Source organism: Acanthochromis polyacanthus, chromosome 11 (assembly GCF_021347895.1).
Source record: "Acanthochromis polyacanthus isolate Apoly-LR-REF ecotype Palm Island chromosome 11, KAUST_Apoly_ChrSc, whole genome shotgun sequence".
Taxonomy (NCBI): Eukaryota; Metazoa; Chordata; class Actinopteri; family Pomacentridae; genus Acanthochromis; species Acanthochromis polyacanthus.
Window position 1 is genome coordinate 7026868 of NC_067123.1, and position 26584 is coordinate 7053451.

Sequence of the window (26584 nt, forward strand, 5' to 3'; positions counted from 1 at the left end):
AACTAAAAGCACAAACTGTCACCTGAAAATCTCACAAAAATGAGGCTGGATCCAAAATAAAACAGCGAGAAACGTTAAATTAAAGCTGTTGCTGAGGAATTCTAGGAAATGTTTGGCCAAGTGGAGTATTTCTAGATTCAGAAATATATATATTAATCTTTTTTTCAAAAACTATTTCCTTTAATTTTAAGATGTTTTTATTAGATGTTCATGTGGAGCATATTAGACAAATATATATATCTTTGAATTTTATAGCATGGCAAAGTCATCCTTGTTCCAAATACAAATTAAAAAGCCACAATTTACACTAATACAAAAAATACCAACATGGAAGATTTTTTTGTTTGTTTTTTAACCTGAATTATGTTTTTATCATGGCTTTTATGATCTGTACAGCTGTTAAAAAATATCTGAACAAACGTTAGCGCCTTTAAACGAGGACTGAGTGTAAGTTTAGGGTTTTGCAGTGTGTGTGAAAGAGCAAAAAATGTGTGTTTTAAAGCAAGAATTAAAATTAAAGACTGCCAGTATTGAATATTTTTGTTACTGTTACCAATTTTAATGAGAAGACCCAAAACAATCCGAATTTATCCGTCTCTTTTCACTGAAATTCTCCCGTCTGTCTGTAGTACTCAGCATAAAGCTTGTTCATTCCCACTGAAGACATAAATCTTTTAAATAGGTCATGAATGTAGAGTTTCAGTTTTAATATAAGCTCTGTAATTTCCTAACACAGCTGGACAGTGTATTTTTTAATAAATGTCACTCAAACAGAACTGTGTTATTTTTTATGGACTATTTTCAGCTGCAGAATATTACACATTTGGTATGCTGATGGGTATTCAGCAGGAGGAAGTGCCAAATACTGACATATTTTTAATTCTCAATGAGCAACAGCTGAGGTCTACTGCACAAGAAAATGACCTCTATAAGGCTTAAACTATGTCAACAAAAGATGCTTATCTGCGACACTGGATATATCAAGCAAAAAAAAATCAAGAAGTCTATAAACACAAAGAGTCACTGCAGGACAGGTGAGGTCGCATTTTCTCTTCAGATGTGAAAAACGTATTAATAGTGGACCACTTTAACAAATGTGATTTATTGATCCCAAACTTCTCAGAGCAAGATGACAACGAAAAGGAACAAATTCTTTTCGATTTTTTTTTTACAATATTTACTTTTTCTTTACTTTTACTTCAAGGAATTTGTTTACCCTAAAAAATATAAAATATCATTCGACTCATTCTGTAAGGAAGTTGGTGAAAAATAATGTTTGTGTTAAAAAAATACGAAATAATATGATCGTGACCCTGAGGAGGGCGTTGCCAGGCGATGACGTCCTGGCGCAGGGCGTTGCTTTATCATGACGTCTTTACGTCAAGGTTAGGCCCCGCCCCCTGCCTGTGAGCGGCCAGTAGCGGAAGTTCCGCTCCGTCGTGAACTGGGACAGCAAGCGGTGAGTGTATGAATCCGTGTTAGCTAGCGGGCCGCGGGGGTCATTTTAAGCACTTTATTCCGGTCCGAACCGAACCTTTCCGGGTCGATTTGGTGCTTAAGGGTTCGCCTAAAAAACTGCCGGGGTTTCAGGTCAAAATCCGAACCGTAGCGGCGCCCCGAGATACACGAAGAGGGACACCGGCAGAAGACAATACAATTAATGTGTGTACGACATTAGCTAGCAGCAGCTGCACCGACACTAGCCCGGGTTATTGTGTAGATGTGTGCCAGCTAAACCGGGATTAAACCCGAGAGTCGGTCCGTCTGTCTTTTTGGGGCAGCAGAGGCTTTGCTCTGCTGAATGCCATCACTACCGAGGACGAGTCGCCTATCATTGCTAAGCCATTCATTGTCTCCCTCGACACCCGCACCGCCCGCTTCCTCCGCCTCAGCTAACGATGCTAACTCGGTTTATTTGCTAACATCAGAGGCTTTAAATCGCTTTTGACTGCAGTGTGTGTAATATCAGCTAGCTGGCTAACAGCAGCAGCGGGCGGGGAGGAGGGTGAGCTGCTGCTGCTGGAGGATGGTGTGGCTGTGGAGGGGAGGAGGGGGGATGCCTGTCACTCAGTGCCGCATATTATCCTGTTGTTTGCCAGCCATCCGTGGCCGCTGAGCAGAGAGGATCCTGCAGCAGCAGCCTGGTGGTTGTGTGTCTGCAGCACGCCTCTGTTTCTCTGTTTCACTTGAATGTAATTGGAGTCACGCAGGATGGAGACTCGTGATGTGGTTTAAGTTGCTGCAACATGGGAGGCTTTTTCCGTGGTTTCTTTTAGGGATGGCCCGTAAAGTTTCACGATTAATGCTGTTATTTTAGTCTTTGTCGATGCTTATTTATCATTTTAAGGCTATAATTTCAAGAGAGACCACTTCTTCCAAGGTTAACCACTCTAGCCTGCTTATTAATGCATCGCACTTAATCGTTTTAGTCGTAATAAAGCAAGGAAAAGACACAAAAATTAAATTAATACTGAAATTAGAATGCATATTAAAACAAGAAACCCTTTCTTCTTTTAATGTGCATCAGTGGAAACATGCAAGCAAGAAAAGATAATCCTTCATTAATCCCTCAGCAGGGAAATTTCCAGTGTTACAGCAGCAAAAGGGGATTGTACAAAAATGTACAGACAAAGGTAGAAAAACATCGAATTAAAGCACATTAGTACTGCTAATGTTGTGCAGATTTTGCCACTTGTAGAAATTCAGATATTCCTCAGATTCCTCTGAATGAAAACATTAGTATTGCGCAGAAAACATGCAGAACCTGGAGCTTAATATTGTTATTGCTGGCTGAGACCAGCGGGTACTTAGATGGAGGTGGCGGGAACTCAGGGTTGTGGGTGTTTTTTGACCGTGAACTCCCTTTTATAAGGGCAACCGAACGCTCCAACTGGGGACAAGAAGCTTAGGCAGCTACAGACTAGCACACCTTGGGAGACCTGCATGGGGAAAGCTATATCCAGCAAAATAAATAATTGATGCACATTTAAACAAGAAACCCTTTCTTGATTTAATGTGCTTCAATGGAAACATGCAGGCAAGATAAGAAAAGATAATCCTTTATTAATGCCTCAGCAGCAAAAGGGATTGTGCAAAAATGTACAGACAAAGGTAGGAAAATACAAAATAAAAGCACATTAGTACTGCTAATATTGCGCAGATTTCACACAGATTTTCACACAGATTACTCTGAATGTGGAAAATATTACAGATGGTTATTCTATATGTATAAATACCGGGGAATAGCAATTTCTGGGCTCCGGATATTCTGCCCCGATTAATGACGGATATCCATATATTCAGATCGGTTTGGATTGTAATGTCCGACGGTGGGACAGGCGAATTGAATACTGATCGCGCAACCACTTTAAGTCCATCTTACAAGGGCTACCGAAGCACGAGAAGCTCATTTGGCACAGGCTAACGCACCTTGGGAGACCTGCATAGGGAAAACTATGAAGGGTGAAAGAAATTACCGATTCGTCTTTAGAACAATTTTGTAGTTGATATCGTTGAAGTCTCTATCGCCGGTATGTACTGCTGTCGTTTTATCGCCCAGGTCTTGTTTGATTCATCTAAAAGCTGCTGATGTTGATTTAATATTATCTTCAGTCATCTGACAGCATTTGAGATGTGACTGTTGGTACTTTCATGCTGCTCAGTGACAGTGAAATAAGTCGAAATTAACTATATAACAGACTTTAATGTCAGGAAAGCATTTACGATAAAGTATGGCTGCATTTTACTGGAAAAAATTGACCAAAAAACCTGTAATGACAACATGTGTAGTCATGTAAAAGACAAAATAAAGCAGAAAATCCTCATGATTTAGTGGCCGTAGCTAGGATTCTTTTTCCTCGATGAGGGATTGATCTGTCAATTGAAAATTATTCACAAACTATTTTGCTAATCTGGTCAACTTTTAAGTTGTTTCTCAAGAAGATTTTTTGTTTTGACTTCTAATATGTGACAGTTTGCTTATTTTCTCTGTAAAATATGCTTTTAAATTCAATATTTGTGAGTTTTAAAGTTATCATTGAGCAATGCAAAGATGCCAGGTTGAGCTTTGGGAGGTCAGGTTTTATATTTATCTACTGTTTTTGACTAATAATCTAAGATAACAACCTCAATCAGCTATTAGCATTTCAATTAGTGGCTTAAGCGTTTATATTTCATGACACGATGCCTTTTAAGACCAAAGAATTGTAAACATGAAGGTTGCAGCTGCATTTATTTATCAGTTTATTGAAGAAACTGGTCGAAGGTGTACTGAAACACAAACTGCAGCAAAGAATAAATTAAGTTAGTTTCTGTTACTTTTTTTTTTTTTTTTCGACCCAACCTGAATCGGACTGGATGCCTTCACACAGCGCGACACTATTTTTAACCACCGTCCTCCTCCAGAAGTGTAGAGAGTGAGCCGTTGTTTCTTAGAGAGTGATCTAAAAACCCACACAGTGTTTCATTGTTCGGTTTGTGGGTCACTGTGAAGCTGCTGAACAGAAACTGGTGTAAAAAACACGGTGTAAAAATGATTAACTTTCTTCTAGAGGGCGTGTCGTACTCGTTCGATCAGATTGTTCCTGCTCTCGTTCGTCTTTCTTATCGCTTTTTATCTCCTCATCGCTTTCTTCTTTCACTTCAGCATTCACGTTGTCTGATTTCAGTTACTTTATCGCTGACTGTCTGTTCTTTTAAACGCATGGGTGCTGCCAAAAGTTACTGCTAAGAAAAGGTTTTAATTTACTACTTGGTGACGATAAATCTTAAAATGTTCAGCAGTGAAGGAAATACTCATGTGTTACTAAAGTTAAAATTTTGCAAGTAAAATTCCAGCAGTTTTATCATCTAAATGTATTTAAAGATGGTGGGAAATTAGAAACGGTGACAATAACGATACATAAAACAATGAATAAAACAAAACACAAAATTAAAAAAAAAAAAACAAGTGAGAGGAAAAGAAACCTAAAAGTCAGACAAAAAAAACAATTAAAACAAGACAACACATTGCGTAAAATGACAAAAAATGAGACAAACGACATGAAACTAAACAAAGAGACCTAAAATTTGACCAAAAAGTTACAAAGCGACAAAAAAAAGACAAACAACAAAAATGAGACAAAAAAATTACAGTGCCTATCATAAGTATTCACAACCTTTGATGTTTTACCCTTTTATTGCTTTCATAAATCAATCATGGTCAATAAAATTTAGCTTTTTTAACAAAAAAATATTGGAAAAAAACTCTTTAATGTCAAAGTGAAAACAGATTTCTATAAAGTAATGTCAACGAAAGGAAAATTATATAAATGAAAATAATTGTTTGCATAATTATTCACCCCCTTCAAGTCAGTATTTAGTAGATGCACCTTTGGCTGCAATCACAGCAGTGAGTCTGTGTGGATAGGTCTCAATCAGTCTTGCACATCTGCCCACTGCAATTTTGCTCCATTCTTCTTTGCAAAACTGCTCAAGCTCTGTCAGGTTGCGCGGGTATCGGGCATGAACAGCCCTTTTCAAGTCCAGCCACAAATTCTCTATAGGATTGAGGTCTGGGCTCTGACTCGGCCACTCCAGAACATTTACCTGGTTCTTTTTTAACCATTCCTGTGTAGCTTTTGCAGTATGTTTTGGATCATTGTCTTGCTGGAAAATAAATCTTCTCCCAAGACGTAGTTCTCTTGCAGACTGAAAAAGATTGTCCCCCAGGATTTCAGTGTATTTTGCAGCATTCATTCTGCCCTCTATCTTTACAAGCCTTCCAGGTCCAATTGCTGAGAAACATCCCCACAGCATGATGCTGCCACCACCATGCTTCACAGTGGGGATGGTGTGTTTTTGGTGATGTGCAGTGTTTGGTTTCCGCTAGGGATGTGCGGACGAGTCATTTAATCGTTAAACCGCCTACTCATTCATTAAACGTTTAGTATTTCACTAGTCGGTTAAACGCTAGTGTGCCCCCCCACCCCGACCAGGCGCCGCCATGCAGCTCTACGCTCGGCCGTGTGCAGCACGCTTGGCCCGTCTGGGCTACCTGGTTGATCCTGCCAGTAGCATATGCTTGTCTCTTTTTTCAACCCCCGCTTTCCCCCTCATCATTAGTGGTGTTTTGACCACTCCAGCTACACCCACCACGTCCCTTCCTGCCACCCCGAAGCAAAGCATCGGCTCCAGTATGTGCTGCTCGTGGACTGTCATGGCACACCGACCCGCTGCCGTTACGCACAGACGCAGCGGCACTTTCTGTCTCAGTGGACGACTGAACATCTTCATCAGAGGGTGAATATTCCTCTTCAGAATATGAGTAAGCCATTACTTGACAAAGTACTTTGTCAGCGTTGAGCAGACCTCTTGGTATGGTGAGTTTTCTCACTCTAAAATGTGCCGTCATGTGTCCTGATACGCTCCAACGGCGAGTCTCGTCTCCTCGGTTTTCAAACTCTGTAAACTCCAAAACTTTGCATGAAAACACGCCCACAACTGATGCTCAGATTGAAGTTCTAGATGTCCACCATCTCCTGGTGTACAGTACATGAGGCACACGAGGCAGTATATTTGAAGCTATGGCTTGTTATGTTCAGCAATGTTGCTTGTCGCAATATTGCGACTTTGGGGCTTAAAGGGTTAAATTGCAAGTTTTCCGCACCGACTTGTTGCCAATAAAATTAGCGACTAGTCGGTTCAGAAATTAGTCGAAATTCCCATCCCTAGTTTCCGCCAAACATGACGTCTTGTCTGATGGCCAAAAAGCTCAATTTTGGTCTCATCAGACCAAAGAATCTTCTTCCACTTGACCATGGAGTCTTCCACGTGCTTTTTGGCAAACTCTAGTCGAGATCTAATATGACTTTTCTTCAACAGTGGCTTTCTCATTGCCACTCTCCCATAAAGCTTTGACCGGTGAAGAACCCGGCAGCAGTTGCTACATGCACAGTCTCTCCCATCTCAGCAGCTGAAGCTTGTAACTCCTTCAGAGTAGTTGTAGGGGTCTTGGTGGCTTCTCTCACTAGTCTCCTACTTGCACGGTCACCCAGTTTACGAGGGCGGCCTGATCTAGGCAGATTCACACAAGTGCCATATTCCTTCCATATCTTGATAATTGATTTCACTGAACTCCGGGGGATGTTCAGTGCCTTGGAAATTTTTTTGCAACCATCCCCTGAATTGTACTTCTCAATAACCCTTTCCCTGAGTTGCTTAGAGTGTTCTTCTGTCTTCATGGTGTAATGGTAGCCAGGAATACTGATCAACCACTCTCTGGACCCTTCAGACAGGTGTTTTACAACTCAATCACTGGAAACACACCCACACCACTCAGGTGATCTTCATTTCACTAATTGTGAGACTGTTGGCAACAATTTGATGGACCTCTATTGAATTAGACCATTAAATTAAAAAGGGGGTGAATAATTATGCAAAGTTATTTTTATTGATATAATTTTCTTTCATTGACATTACTTTATAGAAATCTGTTTTCACTTTGACATAAAAAAAATGGACAAACGACACAAACAAGACCAAAAATGACAAAAGTGAGAATCAGAACAACAAAAGTCAGACAAAAAAATGAGACAAAATATTGCAAAAATGAGACACAAAATGACAAAAGAACACTGTGCAGTATGGTATTTTACTTTATGATCAAAGCAAGTTGTCTAAAATTAATTTTAAATGTATAGTTTCTGTAATTTTTACACTTGACAAAGTCGTCCTGGGGACCAGATTGGACTCTGGAGGGCCGATTTTGGCCCGCGAGCTGCATGTTTGACACCCCTGCTCTATATTAAATTGAATATCTTTGGGTTGAGGACAAAACAAGACATTTTAAACTTATTTTTGGGGCAGTTTTTACTATTTATCGATCAAACAAACATTTGATGAATTGAAAAGACACCAGACAGATCAATCAACAGTGAAAAAAATCATTATTTGCAGCCTTAATGTGAACATTTCCCGTCTGACGTCATTTATTTAATCCTCCAGAACTGAAAGAAGAACTGCTTGACCTTCACCATTTATTATCCAGATATTACTCATCTACCAGGAGCAAAAACAGACGGTTCTTGTTCACACTTTGGACTCTTAAATCCCTCATTACTGCCCACTTTTCACCTGTTCTGGCCGCAGGTTTGACCTTCAGACGGTAATTTGTCACCGAGGAACAAACACGGTCATGAGCTCAGCCGTGGAATTTTAACACCCGTAGAGTCGAAGCGGCTGAAGGTTTACACATTAACCTTCCAGACGTTTCTCCCCGTCGCATGTTTACCAATCAGCAGCATCCGACCCGCATGTCCTGACTTTTCCTCGTCTCGTCCCTCATCATCGGAAAGTTAAAGAGCGTTAAGAAGACCTGCAGACTTCTGGCTCAGACTTTAGATTTGCATTGTCAATTTCTGGGTGTTTTTGTTGTAAATTATTATTTTAACAAACAGAGATCACAGTAAAACTTCTGTAGATGATCATTTACATAAATGCTAAGGAGAATTTTAATTTAACTTTATGAAATGTATATTCAAATATGCCCCATAAATTCTTAAATATGTATTTTGGGCGTTTTCTTTTCCATTTGTCCGGATATATTCTAGAAACAAAACTGCCCAAAATCTCAACAGTACTTGTAAAAAAAACCAAAAAAAAACACGTTTACTGTAATTGTTTAAATTTAAACTACCTGAAGCCCAGTCTGACGTCTCAGTACATTAATTCTTTGTTTATCTATCAGCAGAAATGTGCAGCAATATGATCCATTTATCAAGAATAGGACGGATTTACCTGCCCAGGTGTAATTGGCAGTTGATTTGATCATGTTTGATGAATCATTGCACTCATTTTACATCTAAAAAATACCAGACATGCTCTATTTGCTGCTTTTCTTTGTCATATGATGCTAAATTTAATATATTATTTAGGTTTTTTCATCATTTGGCGACCAAAACAAGGTGGTAAAGGCATCACTGTGGGCTTGGAGAAAATGTAGACAGTTCTTTTTTACTGTCTTTTAATGTTTTATTACTTCCACAATAAAAAATAAAATCTCTGTCCACCCGACTGTAAAATAAACTACTTGTTTCCGTGTAAACTGCTGTATTATTTATGAACTCACTCCTCATACTGAACGTCGAGTGCTGTCTTTTCTCTTAAGTTAAAGGGCGTAAAGACAAACAGGCTTTTACTGCTGGATTTTACTGTAAAACTCCAACTTGAAGCCTGTTGTGTGACTCACGATGTGTTTACAGTAAAGAGGCAGTGTGTGTCGTTTAGTTAACGAGTCCCGTCACTTGCTGACTACAGAAACCCGCCGGACACAAACACATCGCGGCCTCATGACCGCCGTTAGAGGCTCAGCGGCTGCTTTATGTGCTGGTGTGTGTGTGAGCGGTGTGTCCGGCTTTGTTGTCGTCGTCCGGCTGAATGGCAGCTCTGATAACCAGACAGAGCGGCTCATTGTCAGCACCGATGTCAAAAACACGTTCAGGCTTCATGGACTGCATGATCGGTCCACACGCATCTCTGCAGAGCCCGGTTTTTAATAAGCGCTGCTGTTTTTAGGACTTCTGGTGACGTGAGCAGCAGCGGGGTTTGGAGGACGGGAACTATAATGAGGCTTTTAATGTGTAGGGTCGTTTCATCTCAAACCATCTGATTTTCAGAGCAGTTTGTCCTCGATCATCTCTGATTTACTTGAATTTTGTTTGTCATAAAGTATGAATGTTTAAATTGACGTTTGTGAAATACTTTCAGAGCTAAATTTTTTTAAATATCGCCCATCTACCTACTTTCAGCGTGTTTATTATTGAGATTTGAGTCTATGTTTGAACAGAAATATCTATTAAAGATGGAAAAATATTCAAGATAAAAGCCTGAACTTTTCACTGTTATTTCCCATCATGTCATTCATTCAGAATCTGTAATATTGGACACGAAGGCCAAATAATCTCTCAACATGGGTGGGGATTTTGAATCTAATTCCATCTCAAATAATCTAATTTTTAGAACAGTGTCCCCTCAAATATCTCTGATTTGAATTATATATTTATTGCCTAAAATATGCTAGTTTTAGCGACAATATCTTAGGAACTACTAAAGATAAAAAATCAAACTTTTCATTATTATTTCTCATCATGTCATTGATTCAGAATCTGTAATATTGGACAAGCAGACCAAATAATCTCTAATTATGGGTCGGTATTATGAATAAGTTCAACGTGACTCATACATCTCAAATAATCCATTTTTTTAAAAACACTTTCCCCTCAGATAACTTTGATTTGCCTGGAATTTTTATAGCATAAAATAGGGATGTTTATTTAGATATCTGTGCAGTTTTAGCTTTATATATCACACGCTTTCTGAAATAGAAATTGTAAAAAACTACCCATCGATCCACTTTCAACAGGGTTTTTTGCACATTGAAGTTGGATTCTGTTTGAACAATATCTCAGGGACTATTTAGAATAAAAACCTGAAATTTTCACTGTTATGTCTCAACATGTCATTGATTTAGAATCTCCAATAATGGGCAAGTAGATAAGAGTCTTTGATTATGGGTGAGGATTATGAATAAGTTCAGTCTATCTGATTCAATCTCAAATAATCCAATTTTTAGAGCAGCTTTACCTCAAATATCTCTGATTTGAAGAACATTTTTATAGCATAAGATATGGATATTTCTAAAGATAGCCGTGCCATTTTAGCTTCATATATCAAACACTTTATGACAGAAATTTTTTAAGAATTGCACGTCGACCCACTTTCAGTACGTTTTTTTCGTGCTTTCAACTTTAAGCCTGTTTGAGTGAATCAGTAGTAGTAGTAGTAGTAGTAGTATCTGAGGAACTGTTAAAGATAAAAACCAGATTTTTTCACTGTTGTTCCTCATCGTGTCATTGATTCACAGTTTGTAATTATATTGGACAAGTTGATAAAATAACCTGATTATAGGTGTGGGTGGGGATAATCGGTAAGTTTGGTGAAAATAACTGTCTTTTTAGTTTTGTGACCAAGTATTACCGATTTAAAAAGTATTTGATATGTTTAGTTTTGTGTTGTTGTGACCTGCAGCTCCACATGGATCAGAAAATATCACTAGTTGACTTCTGGATTATCAGTTTTGTTTGCAAACGTGAGCTCCAAAGATGAGACTTTTCATGATGACGTGAGTTTTTTTTATCATATTTCAACTCACCCTTAATGAGAGATTATTTGATCAGCTTCTCTAATATTAGAGATTCTGAATCAATGGCATGATGAGAAATATCAGTGAATGTTTCAGGTTTTTATCTTTAATAATTCCTCAGATATTGTCCTTCAAACAGCTTCAAATTTCAATCCACAATAAACCTGCTAAAAGTGGATACAAGGGCCATTAAAAGTATATTAGTATGTAATGTAAATATATTGATGTATCAAGGTTAAATTTCACCAATATCTTCATAAATATTCACATTTTATGCTTAAAATTCTCAAGGAAATCAGAGCCAATTAAACAGAAAGTAAAATTTGAGATGGAATGAGCTGTTATTCAGTTCAATAAACGATTTTAATGTGCAAAAAACCTGCTGAAAGTGTGTCAGCGGGCTGTTTTTTTAAAAATGACATCAGAAAATACTTCATATATTAGTCTAAAATTCCTCAGATACCATTTTAAATATCTTTAGCTCATGATTAAGCATTTCAAACACATCAGAGCTGGTCGAGCAGAAGGACTCTGATGATTTTTGATGGAGTAACTCGTTTGTTATCTGAAAAAGAAACCCCACAAGGACTGTTTAGAAAGAATGAATCATTCTGAAACGACCGGAGTGATTTGTAGGGGAGTGCATCTGCATAAAAAAGCGAAAAATGATTTCAAAGAACCTTTCTCCCACAGCGTAGCACTGGCACAGGCTTCTGAAATAGTTTTCTGCTTTGGACGGGCTCCAGCTCTGCCTCTGCACTCGTCATGCCGGTTTAAAAGCTCCAACGAATTATCGGTGTCGGCCTCTTCAGCGTGGAGCCAGAAAACTGTGTGACTCGTAAATAAAGCAGAACAAAAAACATCCAAGAACCCTAAAATCAGAGTGGATTCTCTATGAAACAGCTGTTCTGGTAGATTAGTCACAGAAAACTCAAAGGAATCTGCAGCTTCATGTGTTCAGGATAATCTTTTTTACTTCTCATCTCACTTTAATGTCAGAGAAATGATTTCTCTTGCAGCTCCACGGGAACATTTCGGCTATTTTGTTAATTTTCCTGCATTTGTATCGTTGCTGCAGAGAGTTTTAATGTGGAGCTGCAACAATTAGTCACGAATCTATTCGTCAGTGGACAGAAAATAAAACGTGAGTCACAGTGGGTTTAGGAGGACGGCGGCATTGATCACTGAGAAAAAGACAAATTACTTTTGCAGGAGAAGTTTCCTGGACTTTAATTTGCATCTCCAACACAGAAATCTAAACACAACTGTACAATTCTTGTTTCATTTTGTCGACATTTCAAGTCAAAGCCTTTTTTTTTTTTGCAGAAGAGAATTTAGGTATTTGGTAATTTCATGAAAAAAAATTTGTTTTTAGGAATAAAATCTTATTTGCATATCATTTTTTGTAACTTGTTTAATATCTAATTTGAAGTAACTTTTATTCTAACTTGCAATCAGAAAAAAATATATATTTTTGCCATGTTTTTGGGAATAAAATGTTAAATAATCAGATTTATGACTCAGAATTTAGATTTCATTGTCAAATTCCAGATGTTTTTATTGGAAAATATAATTTTATCAAACCGATAATCACAGTGAAACTTCCGTAGTAAATTATTTACATGAATGCTTTTCAGAAATTTTAGAGTTTTCATTAATTTATCTTCAAATATGCACCAATTTTTCTGTGAATTACAAAAAAACAATGCAAAGTATAGAAAGTAAACGCTTAAATGCTGTTTGTATTTTGGGTGTTTTTTTTTTTTTAATTTGTCTGAATGTGTCATAGAAACAAAACAGCCCAAACCCTCAACATTGACCGGTTCTTTTTCCATGTTTTCGACATTGAAAATATCTTTTTGACGAAATAAAAACAAATGTTCTCCATGTTTGTAGGAATAAAATGTTAAATAATGACAAATCAGGCTGTGAGTTTTATATGAAGAGCAGATTTTTGGCTCAGAAGTAAGATCTGAACGGCCAATTTCCAGATGTATATATATTGGAAGTGATTATTTTAACAAACCGATATCACAGTGAAACTGATTATTTACATGAATATGAAGAATTTTTATTTTAGTTCATGAGTTTTCAGAAAAGTGCCTTCAGATATGCACCATTTTTTTTCTATGAATTACAAAAAATTAATGCAAAGTACAGAAAGTAAACACTTAAATAATTATTTTGGGTGTTTTTTTTCCCCGTTTTACCAAATGTGTTGTTGAAGCAAAACATCCCAAGATCTCTGGCAGTGTTTAACTTTAAACTTCCTCAAGCCCAGTTTGACATTTCAGTACAACAATTCTGTTTATCGACAAAAATGTGCAGTAATGTGATTAATTTATCAAAAATAGATCTGATTTACCTCCAAAGTATAATCGGCAGCTAATTTGATCATGTTTGTTGAATCATTGCAGTCATTTTACAGCTAAAAGCACCAAACATTCTCTATTTGCTGCTTTCCTTTGTCATGTGACAGTAAATTTAATATACTATTTCATTTTTTTGATCATTCTGCGACCAAAATAAGGTCACACAGGCATCCCTGTGATTTGAAGAAAGTGTAAACTGCCTTTTTTTTTTTACTCTCTTTTAATGTTTTATTAACTTTACAACTGAAAAAAATTGCTGCTTCCAGCCAGAAAAAAACCAACATGAGATGGCAGACATCCTACTTGTGGATCTATAATTAAATATCTGTAACTGCACAAGCCATCAAATCCAGGAAAAGAGGCGATAGTAGATGAGTTCAAACAAAATAACTTTTTAAATCATAAACTTATAAAGGAAAAATATATATAACTGTTCAGATACACATTATTTCAAACCGGATAAAACAGCTTTAACATCTCAAAAATATTATAAAACAAAAACGGGACTCAGTTGGAAAATAGACCCACAAATGTTAGGACCAACATAACTAGCAATTAATTCAACAAAGCAGGGCTAATTCTAAAAATATACATGAGGAAATACTTCTAGTAATTAAAAATATATCAAATAACAAACACAAAAATACCATATTTATTTGTGTGTAAACTGCTGTATTATTAATGAACTAACTCCTCTTAAAGTCATATTTACAGTTGAGTCCTTTAGCGTCCTTTCTGTGATTCATGTTCGGTTCTTGTGCCTCCGTTGGACGATGTTCTCTTATTAGGAATCTATTCTATTTTTAGAGTTTTTAATTTACTCCTCCTGTTTTCATCTTTCAGCTCTGAACCACCTCCAATAATCAGATTCTCAGAGCTGCGGCTCACTGTCGAAACATTTTTAAAAATCAACTTCTCATCTGGATTTAATCTGATCTGATTGAGCCAATTTAATCTGATTTAATTGGAATGACTTCGGGGCAAATTCATTAGCAGCTAATGCGACCGTTTGCTGTCTATTTGTCATATTAAAATCGTTTATCATCCAGAAATGCTGCAGAAGAGTAACGACCGGACTGAACTCTCCACCAGCACGGGACTGGAAAGACGTTTTACTGGTTTTAATCTGCCATGTGAACAGACTCGTGTTTAATATGCTGCCAGAAAACTGCTAAATTAAGCCTGTTCCTTGTGTTTTTTCTTCACTTCAGCACCTCTTACAGTGTATGTGTGGCAACAACATGTCTGTGCCGCTGCTCGCCGAGGCCGTGACGGTGTCTGGGACGGAGAAGGAGACCGCGGCGGTGAGTTTCACCACAACACATCAAAATCAGCTTTATCCACCGACTCTTCACACACAATCTGGTCAGCAGTTGGAGAAATAACCGCAAAACATCAGAAGAATCGTTCATTTTTTTAACACAAGCACCAAACTTTTCAAAATTCTGTCTTTTTTGCAACCGCAATTCCGTTTAATTTCACAAAAAGTGATGTTGTAGAGCCGCTTGCTCGGTTTTTGATGTCCATTAGCATGTAGAATCCACATTTGTATGTTCTACTATGATAAGTTAATCCTAACCATCCAGTCTGAAGTGGATCTCTATATATGAGCTCGTTCCAACCATTTTTACTTCGCCAAGGAACGCAGAGGAGAGTTTCACCAAAACACCTCACAGCGAAATCGGCTTTATCGGCCAACTCTTTGAACACATTAAAGGAATCTGCTGCTTTCTTGCTGTCAGTAGTTGGAGAGATAACCGCAAAACATCAGAACGTCGTTTATCTTTACACACAAGCATCAAAATTGACAGGATACAGAAGACGTGATTGATTCTTCTGTTGGTTTTTGCTGCATAAGAGGAATTATGACAGAATTCAGGTGAAATTATTGGTTCCTCAACAAATTTCTGCCTGATAGAAACAAAATAAATTTCAAGTTTAGACAAAATGATTGATTCTACTACAGATTTTTTGCAAAATACAAAAGAAGTGATCGATTATGCTGTTGATTTTTGCAGCATACGGAGGAAATTATGGAGAATATAGAAGAAATTATTGGTTCTACTACAGATTTCTGCAGTGTGCAGAGGAAATAACACAGAATACAAAATAAATAATTCCTTCTACTGTTGATTTTTTATAATATACAGAATAAGTAATACAAAATACAGAAGAATTGATGAATTGTACTGTTGATTTTTGCATTATACAGAAGAAATAATACAGAATAGAGAAGGATTTATTGGTTCTACTTCAGATTTCTGCAGTATGCAAAAGAAATAATACAAAATTTAGAAGAAATGATTGATTCTACTGCAGATTTTTGCTGAATACAGAAGAAAATATTAATTCTACTATTGATTTTTGCATTTTACAGAGGAAATAACACAGAATACAGAAGAATTGATTTATACTACTATTGATTTTTACAGTATACAGAAGAATTATTACAGAATAGACAAAGAATGATAGATTCTGCTGTTGATTTTTGCAGTATAAAGAAGAAATATTACAGAATACAGGTGAAATTATTGGTTCTACTGCAGATATCTGCAATATACAAAAAAATAGTACATAAGTCAGAAGAAATTATTTCATTTTTGCAGTGTACAGAAGAAATAATAGAGTAGTAAAGAAAATGTTGAGTAGACTACCAATGTCTGCAGAATACAAAAGAAATAATTCATTCTACTGTTAATTTTTGCAGTTTACAGAAGAAATAATTCAGAGTAAAGGAGGAATTATTGATTCTACTACAGGTTTTTGCAGTAAATGGTAGAAATGATCCAGAATACAAAATAAATTATTAGTCCTACTGTTGATTTTGGCAGTATGCAGAAGAAATAATGCATTTTTCTGTTGACTTTTGCAGTATACGGAAGACGGAATACAGAAGAAATGATTGATTCTACTTATGATTTCTGCAGGATACAGAAAAAATAATACAAAAGTTTGAAAAAAATTTGATTCTGCTACAGATTGTTTTGCATGATACAGAAGATATATTACAGAATACAGAAGAATTGATTGAATCTACTACAGATTTTTTGCAGAATACAAAAGAACTTATTGTTTCTACTATTGATTTTTGTACATAATAGATTTTAAAGACAGTTTCTGCTGCATTTGCATTGTCTTCCCTGCTGTAGCTCCACCTGTAGCAGCAGGTGTAACAGGTAGATCAGCACTCAGCTGGATCCACACGAAGAAGTTAAACTCCGTCTTTTATGGAGCTGTTGTCGGATACAGTGCAGGGATTTATTAAACTGTCACCGGTTCCAGCTCTGAACGCTAAAAAAAATGTTTTGATCGGTGCAAACGTCTGACTTGGGGCCAACTCTCGGTGAACTGGCAGCTTTCTGACTCTTCGTCGTTCCCTTTCATGGCTGCTCTGTGGGGAGCAGCGTGTGCGGAAACTGGCAGCCGAAGCTTTTCTTGGCAGGAACGTAACATTGGCACCTGTTTTTTCTCTGTTTTGGGGACAAGCACAAACACTTAGCGGTAGTACAATGAGTACAGAAGGACGGCAGATTAACTCCAGGATCAAAGAGGGAGTTTTTTTTCTCGTTTATTCTCTCATGTTCAGAACTGTAAGAGGCGTTAATTGTGTTGTTTTCTTCTCTGCTGCAGGTGATCTTCCTTCATGGTTTGGGAGACTCAGGGTGAGTTTATCAAACGTCTTTATTAGCCTCTGTTTTCTGTCTTTTTATTGTCTTTTATTTCAGTGTCTTCATGAGCAATATTAGTAAAAAGATGCTTGCTGTCCTCATAATTTAACCAGATTTGTATTATTATATTATAATTAGACCTACGGCACACTTACCGCTGGTTGTGGTGGTAATGCTCTGAATTATTTTGTGTGACTGAACTTGAGGTAAATATATGTGGAGTAACTGACGTACAGCTGCAAAAAACAATCATTTTCATTCATTTTTGGATTATTTTCATCTGAAAAAGTTTGAAAATGGAGAAAAGAGTCACAAAAATGTCACCAACAGTGAAAGTAAAATCAAACATTTAATTTAAGACATCAGTAAAAAGATTAGCAGGTTTAGAAAATATTATAGTGTGCTGCTAATGAAAATGCAGTTAAATCTAAAAAGCAAAGCCTTTTAGTTTTACTTAAGCCCAAAATTATCCACAAATTTTGATTTATAGTGAATTTTTACTTGATGTTAAAGTTTATTCTGGCTGGAAACGGCACAAACAAGTGACCGAATAATGTGCAATATTGTGTTAGGAAGGTTATTCATGAATATAAAGTATTTTAAACCATTTTTATGTATTTTGTTACACTTAAAATGTTTTTCCTGATGATGTGATGTGCAAATTGTCGCCTTTTTTCAGAAAATGCAGCTTCTATACCATTCTAAATGTTCCAGATCATTTCTACTATCTTTGTTATTTATTGACTGTTAATAGTGGCGTAGTAGAGGTTTATTTTTAAATCTTGCACGGCTTTAGTTGCATTTTCACCAAAATTATCCATAAGCAGGAGAAAATTTATATTTCTAGTGAATTTTTACTTCAAGAAAAGGTTTTTTCTGCCTGGAAACAAACAAGTGACCAAATAATGTGATATACTGTGCTAGAGAGGTTATTGATGAATTTTTACATATATTTTAACATTTTTTACAGAAAATGCGATCTGCAAATTAATTCTTACCACTAGAAATTGTCACTAATTTTTCAGAAACTGCAGTTTGTATACCGTTTTAAATCATCCAGATAATTTCTACTGTTTTCTGTTATTTATTGACGATTAATATTGTTAATTTGACCCTTGTTTTTATGGTTTCACCCTCTGTTTTCTTTTATTTTGGGTGCCATATAAATACAGTTGTTATTTTTATTATTAGAAATAAGAATCTGGCTTTTGAGTTGAGTAATTCTGAGGCTTAACTGCACATATTTTATACCAGATCATAAAATATGGTCAGAAAATTCTCAGAAAATCTAATTTCTACATGTAAAAATCATCAAATAAATGAATAGTGTCATCACAGAGGGTTACTTTTAAATCCTGCCTGCCTCTCGGTGCGTTTTCTCTTGGCTTTACTCCACTAGATCGACATTTCTTCGTCCTAATTCTCATTCAGTGGCTAATTGATAGCCACCATCATGTAGTTGAATTTGACAGAGCAGCTCTGTGAACACTTTAAAATACTCGTTTAAAAACTGAGAACATGATGACAGCTGCTGCTCCATGCAGCTTTACATCAAAACGATCCCCTCAGGCTGCTTTTTCCCTTCGAGTGCCTCTTTGTACGTCAAGAGCAAACATTTTCAGCGAGCGTTGCTTCGGTGTAAAAGTGGTTTTGATGCACCCGGTCCATCAGGTTTGGTTTGGATGTGCTGCCTGCTGGTAATTTCACCGCACTGGAAAAAATGCCCCTCTCAAAACAAGAAAAAAAAACTTATTTCAGAGAACTTTTACCTTGAAATAAGTGAAAAAAAATCTGCCAATAGAACAAGTGAAAAATGGCTTGGTGAGATTTCTTGAAATAAGATGTGATATTTAGAATATTGAGGTGTTAAAATTAGCCGGGAAAACTTATTTTAAGCTGTATTTTACAAGGATTGTCAAGCTTAGGTGTCTTAACCGTCCTGTTGTCCTCATTTTTTGGCACCAAAAATATTGTTTGTCTGAAAAAAATTCTGCGAAAAATTTGCAAAATCTTGAGGAAGAAAATTCCTAAAAAGTTTTATTTTAAAAAAATATCCCCAAATTTGGCAAGAAGTAAAAATTCAAGAAATTAAAAAAAAAAGAAAATTGTAAATCTTTTAAAAAATGATTAAAAATCTTACCAAAAAGCCCTAGAAATATCTAAAGTGATTCCATATATATCAGTAGAACTTATATTTTCTTTAAGAACATTCAGAACATTCAGAACATTCAGAAAAAATTTTTTTTCTGAATGTTCTTAAAGAAACATTTTTTTTAACATTTCTTTTTTCCACTAAAAAAAATTTTCAAAAATTGCCCGAAAATGTTGAAAATGTGGAAGTTTTCACTGTGAAAATACAGATTTTTTTCCCACATTTTTACACTTTAAATGTGAGGGTTAAAACAAGATAATTTCGAGATTCTTTGACTTACCAAGATATTTAAGATGCGTTGTCTTAAAACAAGTCCCTCCATCTGGCTGAAATGTCTCTTGTTAAGTAAATTTATCTTAAATCCAGTGGGATGAGACATTTTGACGAAAAATAAGACAAATAGACTTGCTAAGATTTAGAGTTTTTGCAGTGTGTAGCTGGATTAGAAACAACTCTCTGTGTTTTCTGTCAGGCACGGGTGGGCAGACACTTTGACGGCGATCCAGCTGCGTCACGTCAAGTTTATCTGCCCCCACGCGTAAGTCTTTCTATTATTTAATGCTTTCTAAGACTGTCGGCGGCTTTCGTTGATGCTAAGCTGCTTCATGTTTCGGCCGTTTATCACCCGGCTGCCGCTGATCTGCCGTCATGTTTCCCCCCTCAGGCCTCCGATCCCCGTCACTCTCAACATGAAGTCCATGATGCCCGCGTGGTGAGTTGGCGTGATGAGAGAGGCGTCCTTTCAGCCCGACACTGGCTGCCATTGTCTCCCTGGAAACCACAATAGCCTCCCATGCTGCCGCTGACAAAGCCGTGATTGTGTCTGTTGATTTTCTCTGCTTGTGTGCAGGTTCGACCTCATGGGTCTGAGCCCCGACTCCCCAGAGGACGAGTCTGGAATCAAGAAGGCAGCAGAAAACAGTGAGTTTAATGAGGAGACGAGATAAACTTTATTGATCATGTAAATTGATCATGGCCACAGCCATGAAATTTGGTGAGGACAGACAGAATAGTTTCCAGCAGATTTACAATTAGTGGCCCTTAAAAATGGAAAAACATGCACATTTTTAAAATGTTGGTGCCACTGAAAGGTCTTTCAGGTGAAAATATATGGATATATCCATATTTCCTACTAAAACTACAGTCTTCCATTGACATTTTACCAACTTTTGAGGCTCCTAACGTCTCTAGAATTTGATGTGTGGTAAGCTGAACTCCAGGGTTTTTTTTACCATTTTGGCATGAAAAAGTGATGCTGTAAGGCTAAAAATACAGATATAAGACATATTAAAGACTATGTAAGGCTGAAAATACAGATATAAGATATATTAAAGACCATGTAGGGCTAAAAATAAAGATGTACGATATACTAAAGACCATATAAAGCTTAAAATACAAAAAAAAAAGATCTATTAAAGACTATATCAGGTTAAAATTAAAGATTTAAGATAGAAATAAAGACGATGTACGGCTAAAAATACAGGTATAAGATAAATAAAGACTATGTAAGGCTAAAAGCACAGATATGTGATCTATTAAAGACTTTTAACGCTGAAAATACACATATAAGATATATTAAAGACCATGTAGGGCTAAAAAATAAAGATTTAAGATATGCTAAAGACGATATACGGCTAAAAATAAGTTATAAGATAAAAATAAAGCTTATGTAAGGCAAAAAATACGGATATAAGGTACATTTAAAACTATGTAAGGCTAAAAATACAAATATGAGATATAAATAAAGACTATGTAAGGCTAAAAGTAAAGATAGTAGATATTTTAAAGACTATCTAAGGCTAAAAATACGGATAGAAGACATGCTCGAGCTGCAGCAAATGGAGATCAATCAGTGGAGGAAGACTCCATGTCTAAAGATTTGCACATTTGAGAGGAAGCAGCAGATATTCTATGGTAGAAAGAGATCATTTTCATGGAAAAACTTCAAAATATGTAACTGTTGGAAAGAGAAATGAGTTTCTGTTTAAGTAGCGACCAGAGATAAACTGTAAAATGTAAAGTTTGCAGGAGGCCGTCATTGATTCGAGCTGCAGTGTGTTCACCTTTTCACGTTTTTCACAGCTGACTAAAATACTCACAAATCCCGAAGAAACTGCAAACACTGTGAAACTCTTTCCTCCGTCTGAAATAGGAAAATTCTGGTAGATTTCCCAAACTTACAGTCCAACATTCACACCTGCTTCAGGCTGGGATTGGCCGATATGTGGAGGTGAAAAAACATGGAGAATTTAAACTCGTCTCTTAAGATTTCTTCTATTTTTCAGTCTTCAGTTTAACTCACTGAGGCCAACAGTATGAATCCAGAAATGTGGGCAGTTATTTCAGATATATCACTCCTCTTTATTAATTTATCAAAAAACACTTTTCCTTTGAGCATTTATATTTCATTTACACACATTCACAGGTCTTTAGTTTGTAACAGCAGCGTGTTGAAGGGCTGAGGCTCCCCCTGGTGGTCAGGTGTTTTAGCATCTCTAAACCAACCACACATCCAACATGGCTGCAGCTTGTTTTAGTCACATCAGATACCTTAAGCTGCTTCCTCCTCATCATAAATCGCTGCCGGGCTGTCACCTCTGTTTGTGTCTTCACTGAATCACGTTTTGTTCCTTTTTATCTCCAGTCAAGGCCATAATCGAACACGAGGCCAAAAACGGGATCCCTCCAAACCGCATAATGCTCGGTGGCTTCTCTCAGGTGGGAATTTACCTCCGAGCATCATTTTATTTTACATTAGAGGCATGTTTACATCACAGTGTATGTTCTGGTGGTTGATGTGTGTGATGAGGTTGGTGTGTTTCCTCCTCAGGGTGGAGCCTTGTCCTTGTACACCGCCTTGACCTGCCAGCACCAGTTGGCCGGTGTTGTGGCCCTCAGCTGCTGGCTTCCACTTCACAGGAGTTTCCCATCGGTACAGTCACAGTTTTTTTACCGCCTGCTTCGGCCTCACGTGTCCTGCTTCCGTTTTCTGTCGCTGCTATTTTCGGTGTCCGTCTCGTCCTGCAGGTGTCGAGCGGCAACAAGAACCTCCCCATCCTGCAGTGCCACGGCGAGATGGACGTCATGATCCCGGTGCAGTTTGGTGCCATGACGGCAGAAAAACTCAAAAACATAGTCAACCCTCAGATGATCACCTTCAAAACCTACCCAGGGCTCTCTCACTCCTCCTGTCCCCAGGTACTGTTCTGTACAAGCTGCTCTGATATGAAAGTTTTTGTTCTTTTTGCTTTATTTGCAGTCAGCAACAAATATTTCTTTCCTGACTTATCTTCATTACATCCATCCATTATCTATAAACTGCTAAAGCTGGAGTCTGTCCCAGCGGTTTTAGGGTGAAGACAGGAGATACCTGCATAGGTCACCAGTCCATTGCAGTGCTACATGTAGAGACAAACACTCACATTCACACCTGCGCATATTTTAGAATTACCAGTTAACCTCAGCGTGTTTTTTTACGATGGGAGGAATCCGGAGAAAGCCCACACATGCACAGGGAGAACATGCAAACTGCACGCAGGAAGATCCCAAGCCGGGACGTGAACCAGGGATCTTCTAGCTGCAAGACGATGATGCTACCCACTGAGTTATTATGCAGCCCTGTTTTCATTATATCTACCACAAAAACACCAAAACATCCACCTGTGGATTATTTTATCTCAAATCATCAGGGACCTTCTGCTCGACCATCTCTGATTTGCCTGAAACTTTTCTGTTTTATCAAAAACTATGAATACAGAGCTACAAGTGAAAAGATTATTTCAAAAACAAAAATTTCATTGAATCCTAAATGGTTTCTAATCACATCTATTTCAAAGAACATCCGTCTATCCATTATCTAGCCTCAGCATTCTAAATGCTAAAAAAGTGATTGATCTATTCGGGGGGGGGGCTAATAGATCAACGATCACACATTAAACTAGAAAAGCACTCGGAGAGCACAGTCGTCCACCAAGGCTGCTCATTCCCCCATTATGGCATCGTCAGAAATACAGCATTTTTTGTAAGTTATTGATGATCAGAAATCACGGCAACATAGAATGTGGCCATTTAATAATAATAAAAACAATAATAATAATAACTTTATTTGTATAGCACCTTTCAGAAGAACATTCACACAGTGCTTTGATAGGTAGAACATAGTGATAAAAGTGAAATAAAAGAGAACTTTTCTGGAAGGTGAATCTATAAAAATGGGTTTTAAGAGGTGATTTAAAAGAATTTACTGATTCGGCGAGCCTTAGCTCCTCAAGAAGGTCGTTCCAAAGCTGAGAGGCCTGGATGGAGAAGGCCCGGTCACTCTTATAGATATAGAAAATATAGATGTACCCACAACAAAATGACTTTGCACTGGGTACAGGCATGTGTTATAAATGTGTACGCTATGTACAGATACCGAATCACGTGACCTAAATATGTAGCGGGCAGCGGGAATTGATGGGACTCAGAAACACCCCCACAGTTTAGTCAGTTGTTCCTTGTATCATTTCCGATGGATAAGTCCACTTCAGTGGATCTGTAGTAGAATCACAATCATGTGATCATGAACAGGCAGCTGACGTAGTGTTCACTTGTTGTCATGGTTACAGTGACGCTGTGACGCTATCTGGCAAAGATACGTAAATCTTTAACAAATCCATGGATCCAGACTATAAGCCGCAGCACGACCAGTATCTAATCACTTGGTTCTTGTGTCATTCCTGACCTTTCTTGAAAACTTCATCCAAATGTGTTAGTCTGTTTTTGAGTAATGTTACTAACAGACAGACAGACAGACAGACAGACAGACAGACAGACAAACCAACGGCGATCGTCACATAACTCTGATGCATTCCTTGGAGGAATAATACAAATTTTCTTAGTTTTATCTTCAAGTCATTGTGTTTGCTTGTTTTCAAATCGTGCAGCACTTTGGTTCAACTCCTGTCTGCTTTTAAATGTGCTTTATGAATAAATTTGACAAACTTGAAAGCGTATTTATGGATTTCCTGTCACAAGACAACACATACAGTGTTAGATACTGTATTTGATCCCGCTCACCTCTCGTCTCGTCTCTTTCAGGAGATGGCGGCTGTAAAGGAATTTATTGAGCAGCATTTGCCCCGGATCTGACCTCACCTCATCCCCACTGTGACCCCCTGAGACACTGACCTCTCACCCCTGATCTGCCATTCTCCCACAGGAAACAGCCATGAGCAGCACCCCCTCTTCCACAGACATCCACAGACAACCAACACGCACATGTTCACATTTAATCCCAACGATTCGACACACACCGCTAAACAAACCTCCAGCCTGACAGTCCCGACTCCAGACCGGTCAAACACACTGATTCGACGACGACATTACCAAGTGCTCGCTCTCACAAGTCTTAGCCTTCGGAGGGAGAAACACTGATTCATATGATACATTCCCTTTGGGTTTTATTTAAACGACCTGTCTGTTGCCTCCAGTTTTTTTTTTTTAACTTTTACCTCATTTTGCTTCCTTTTTTTAATCCATCGCTTCACAGCCACGACTTTCCCCATTTCATCGCTGTGTCAGTTTGTACAACATTTAATAGAGAACCAACATTCAAACCGAGTCTGGTGAGCAGGTTAACACCCGCCTGCTGCCGTCTGTGATCACGCTAACTGGTAAAAGCTCAGTCAGACCGGATTTTGCTTCCCGTTAATTCCCAGTTATTTTGATTCAGCTCCTGAAGTCCAGTGAGTTTGGGAGAAAAGATGTCATCGGCCTCTCGTTGAATCTTTCTTCATGGCTGCAGCACAGAAAGTTAGCGCATGAACGGTGACGTTAAAGTGGCAGCAGACAACTTTTACCTCTCCTCCTCAGCATTTCCAAGTGTCACAAAAGACTGGAGTGATCTCTGTTTTCCGTTACAATAATAAAAGCAGAGGAAAACTCCTGGTTGTATTTCTAAGTAGGGATTTCTAACAACAGAGATCGAATGGTTGTAGGTCACCTTAAAAAACCCACAGTAAACCCTCCACGCCAGCCTTGTTAGCTTAAATCAGTCATAAATATAGAAAAATCTGCATGTTAACTCTAGATTAGCTTATAAAAAGCCACAGTTAGCCCTCCATGCTAGCCTTGGTAGCCTCAAGCAATCATAAATATACAAAATGCTAAATGCTATTTTCTGGATATTAACTAAGCTTTACCGGGTTATTTTATACTGAAATGATAACAGATTGGCCTGAATGTGTATATGTTGGCGTGATATTTGAAAATAGGCAAATAAGACGAGTTAGCTGCTGTTTTTAGATGATCCGCCATTTTGGTTGTTGAGCTGTGACGTCAAAACTGATATTTACAATGTTTCCGCTACACTTTTTGGACACAAAATGCAACCACAGTGCCAATTTATTTGGAGCCGACTCAGAGTAATCATTGAGTAAATGTGATATAAGTTAGTTGTGAAGACATGGGTGTGGTCGCCTGTTCCAAAAATATTAAGAATTTGTTCGGATGAGAGCATTTCAGTGGACCAGTAGACTTGGAGACTACAGCCCTAGTAGAAATTTATGCATTTTCCTCTTATTTCTGAGTATTTGCTGAGAAAAATATCTTCAGTAAATGAAACTCAAATTACCAAAACTGGTTAAAAATAATCTAAAATCGATTGTTATTCAGTTGTCATCATTTTGGTGCTGGTGATTTTCCTTTGGTGCTGGCTAGAACCTCTTTGGGAGGCACCAAAAATTCCTCTATGCACAAAAAACCTGCAATCTAAATCTAAATGGTGTCATTATTCTATGGTCAAGATATCTTAAAGTCAACATTTACTTCATAATGATAAGTTAGAGCACAAAAAACTTGTCTGTTGCCACTTTGAGCAGCGAAATGTTTAATAACGCAATAAAATCTGGATGTTTGTGGACATACCAGTTTGTGTTTACAGTCTCTTCCTGTTTTAAGCTTCACCACACAAGCAACTGTTTGGTCTGACTGCAGCTCTGGTGTTTGAGCCCCACAGATTGTGACTCAGGTGTAGTAAAAACAGATACTTCCACTAATTTATCCATCTCCCCATGACGGCAAACTGCAGCCTGTCCGGGTCTCACTTCGCTAACGACAAGAAGATCCTTTTACCGAAACATCCACGCCTTTTCTTTTTACAACAAGTGTGATAAAGTATCTTGAATTCTATGAACAACATCCAACTGAAAATAAAAGAAAACTAATCAATCGA

General features: G+C 37.6%; 1 protein-coding gene across 1 annotated transcript; it reads left to right on the top strand.

Annotated features, from left to right (window-relative positions):
* The first annotated feature begins 1347 nt into the window (after positions 1 to 1347).
* Positions 1348 to 26584, top strand: lypla2 (lysophospholipase 2). Its single transcript, XM_022206939.2, has 10 exons — positions 1348 to 1459; positions 14763 to 14855; positions 17182 to 17213; positions 19844 to 19909; positions 20036 to 20083; positions 20222 to 20292; positions 22016 to 22089; positions 22202 to 22303; positions 22399 to 22569; positions 24451 to 26584. The coding sequence occupies exons 2-10, from the start codon at positions 14778 to 14780 to the stop codon at positions 24499 to 24501; spliced, it is 693 nt and encodes a 230-aa protein (XP_022062631.1). The 5' UTR covers positions 1348 to 1459; positions 14763 to 14777; the 3' UTR covers positions 24502 to 26584.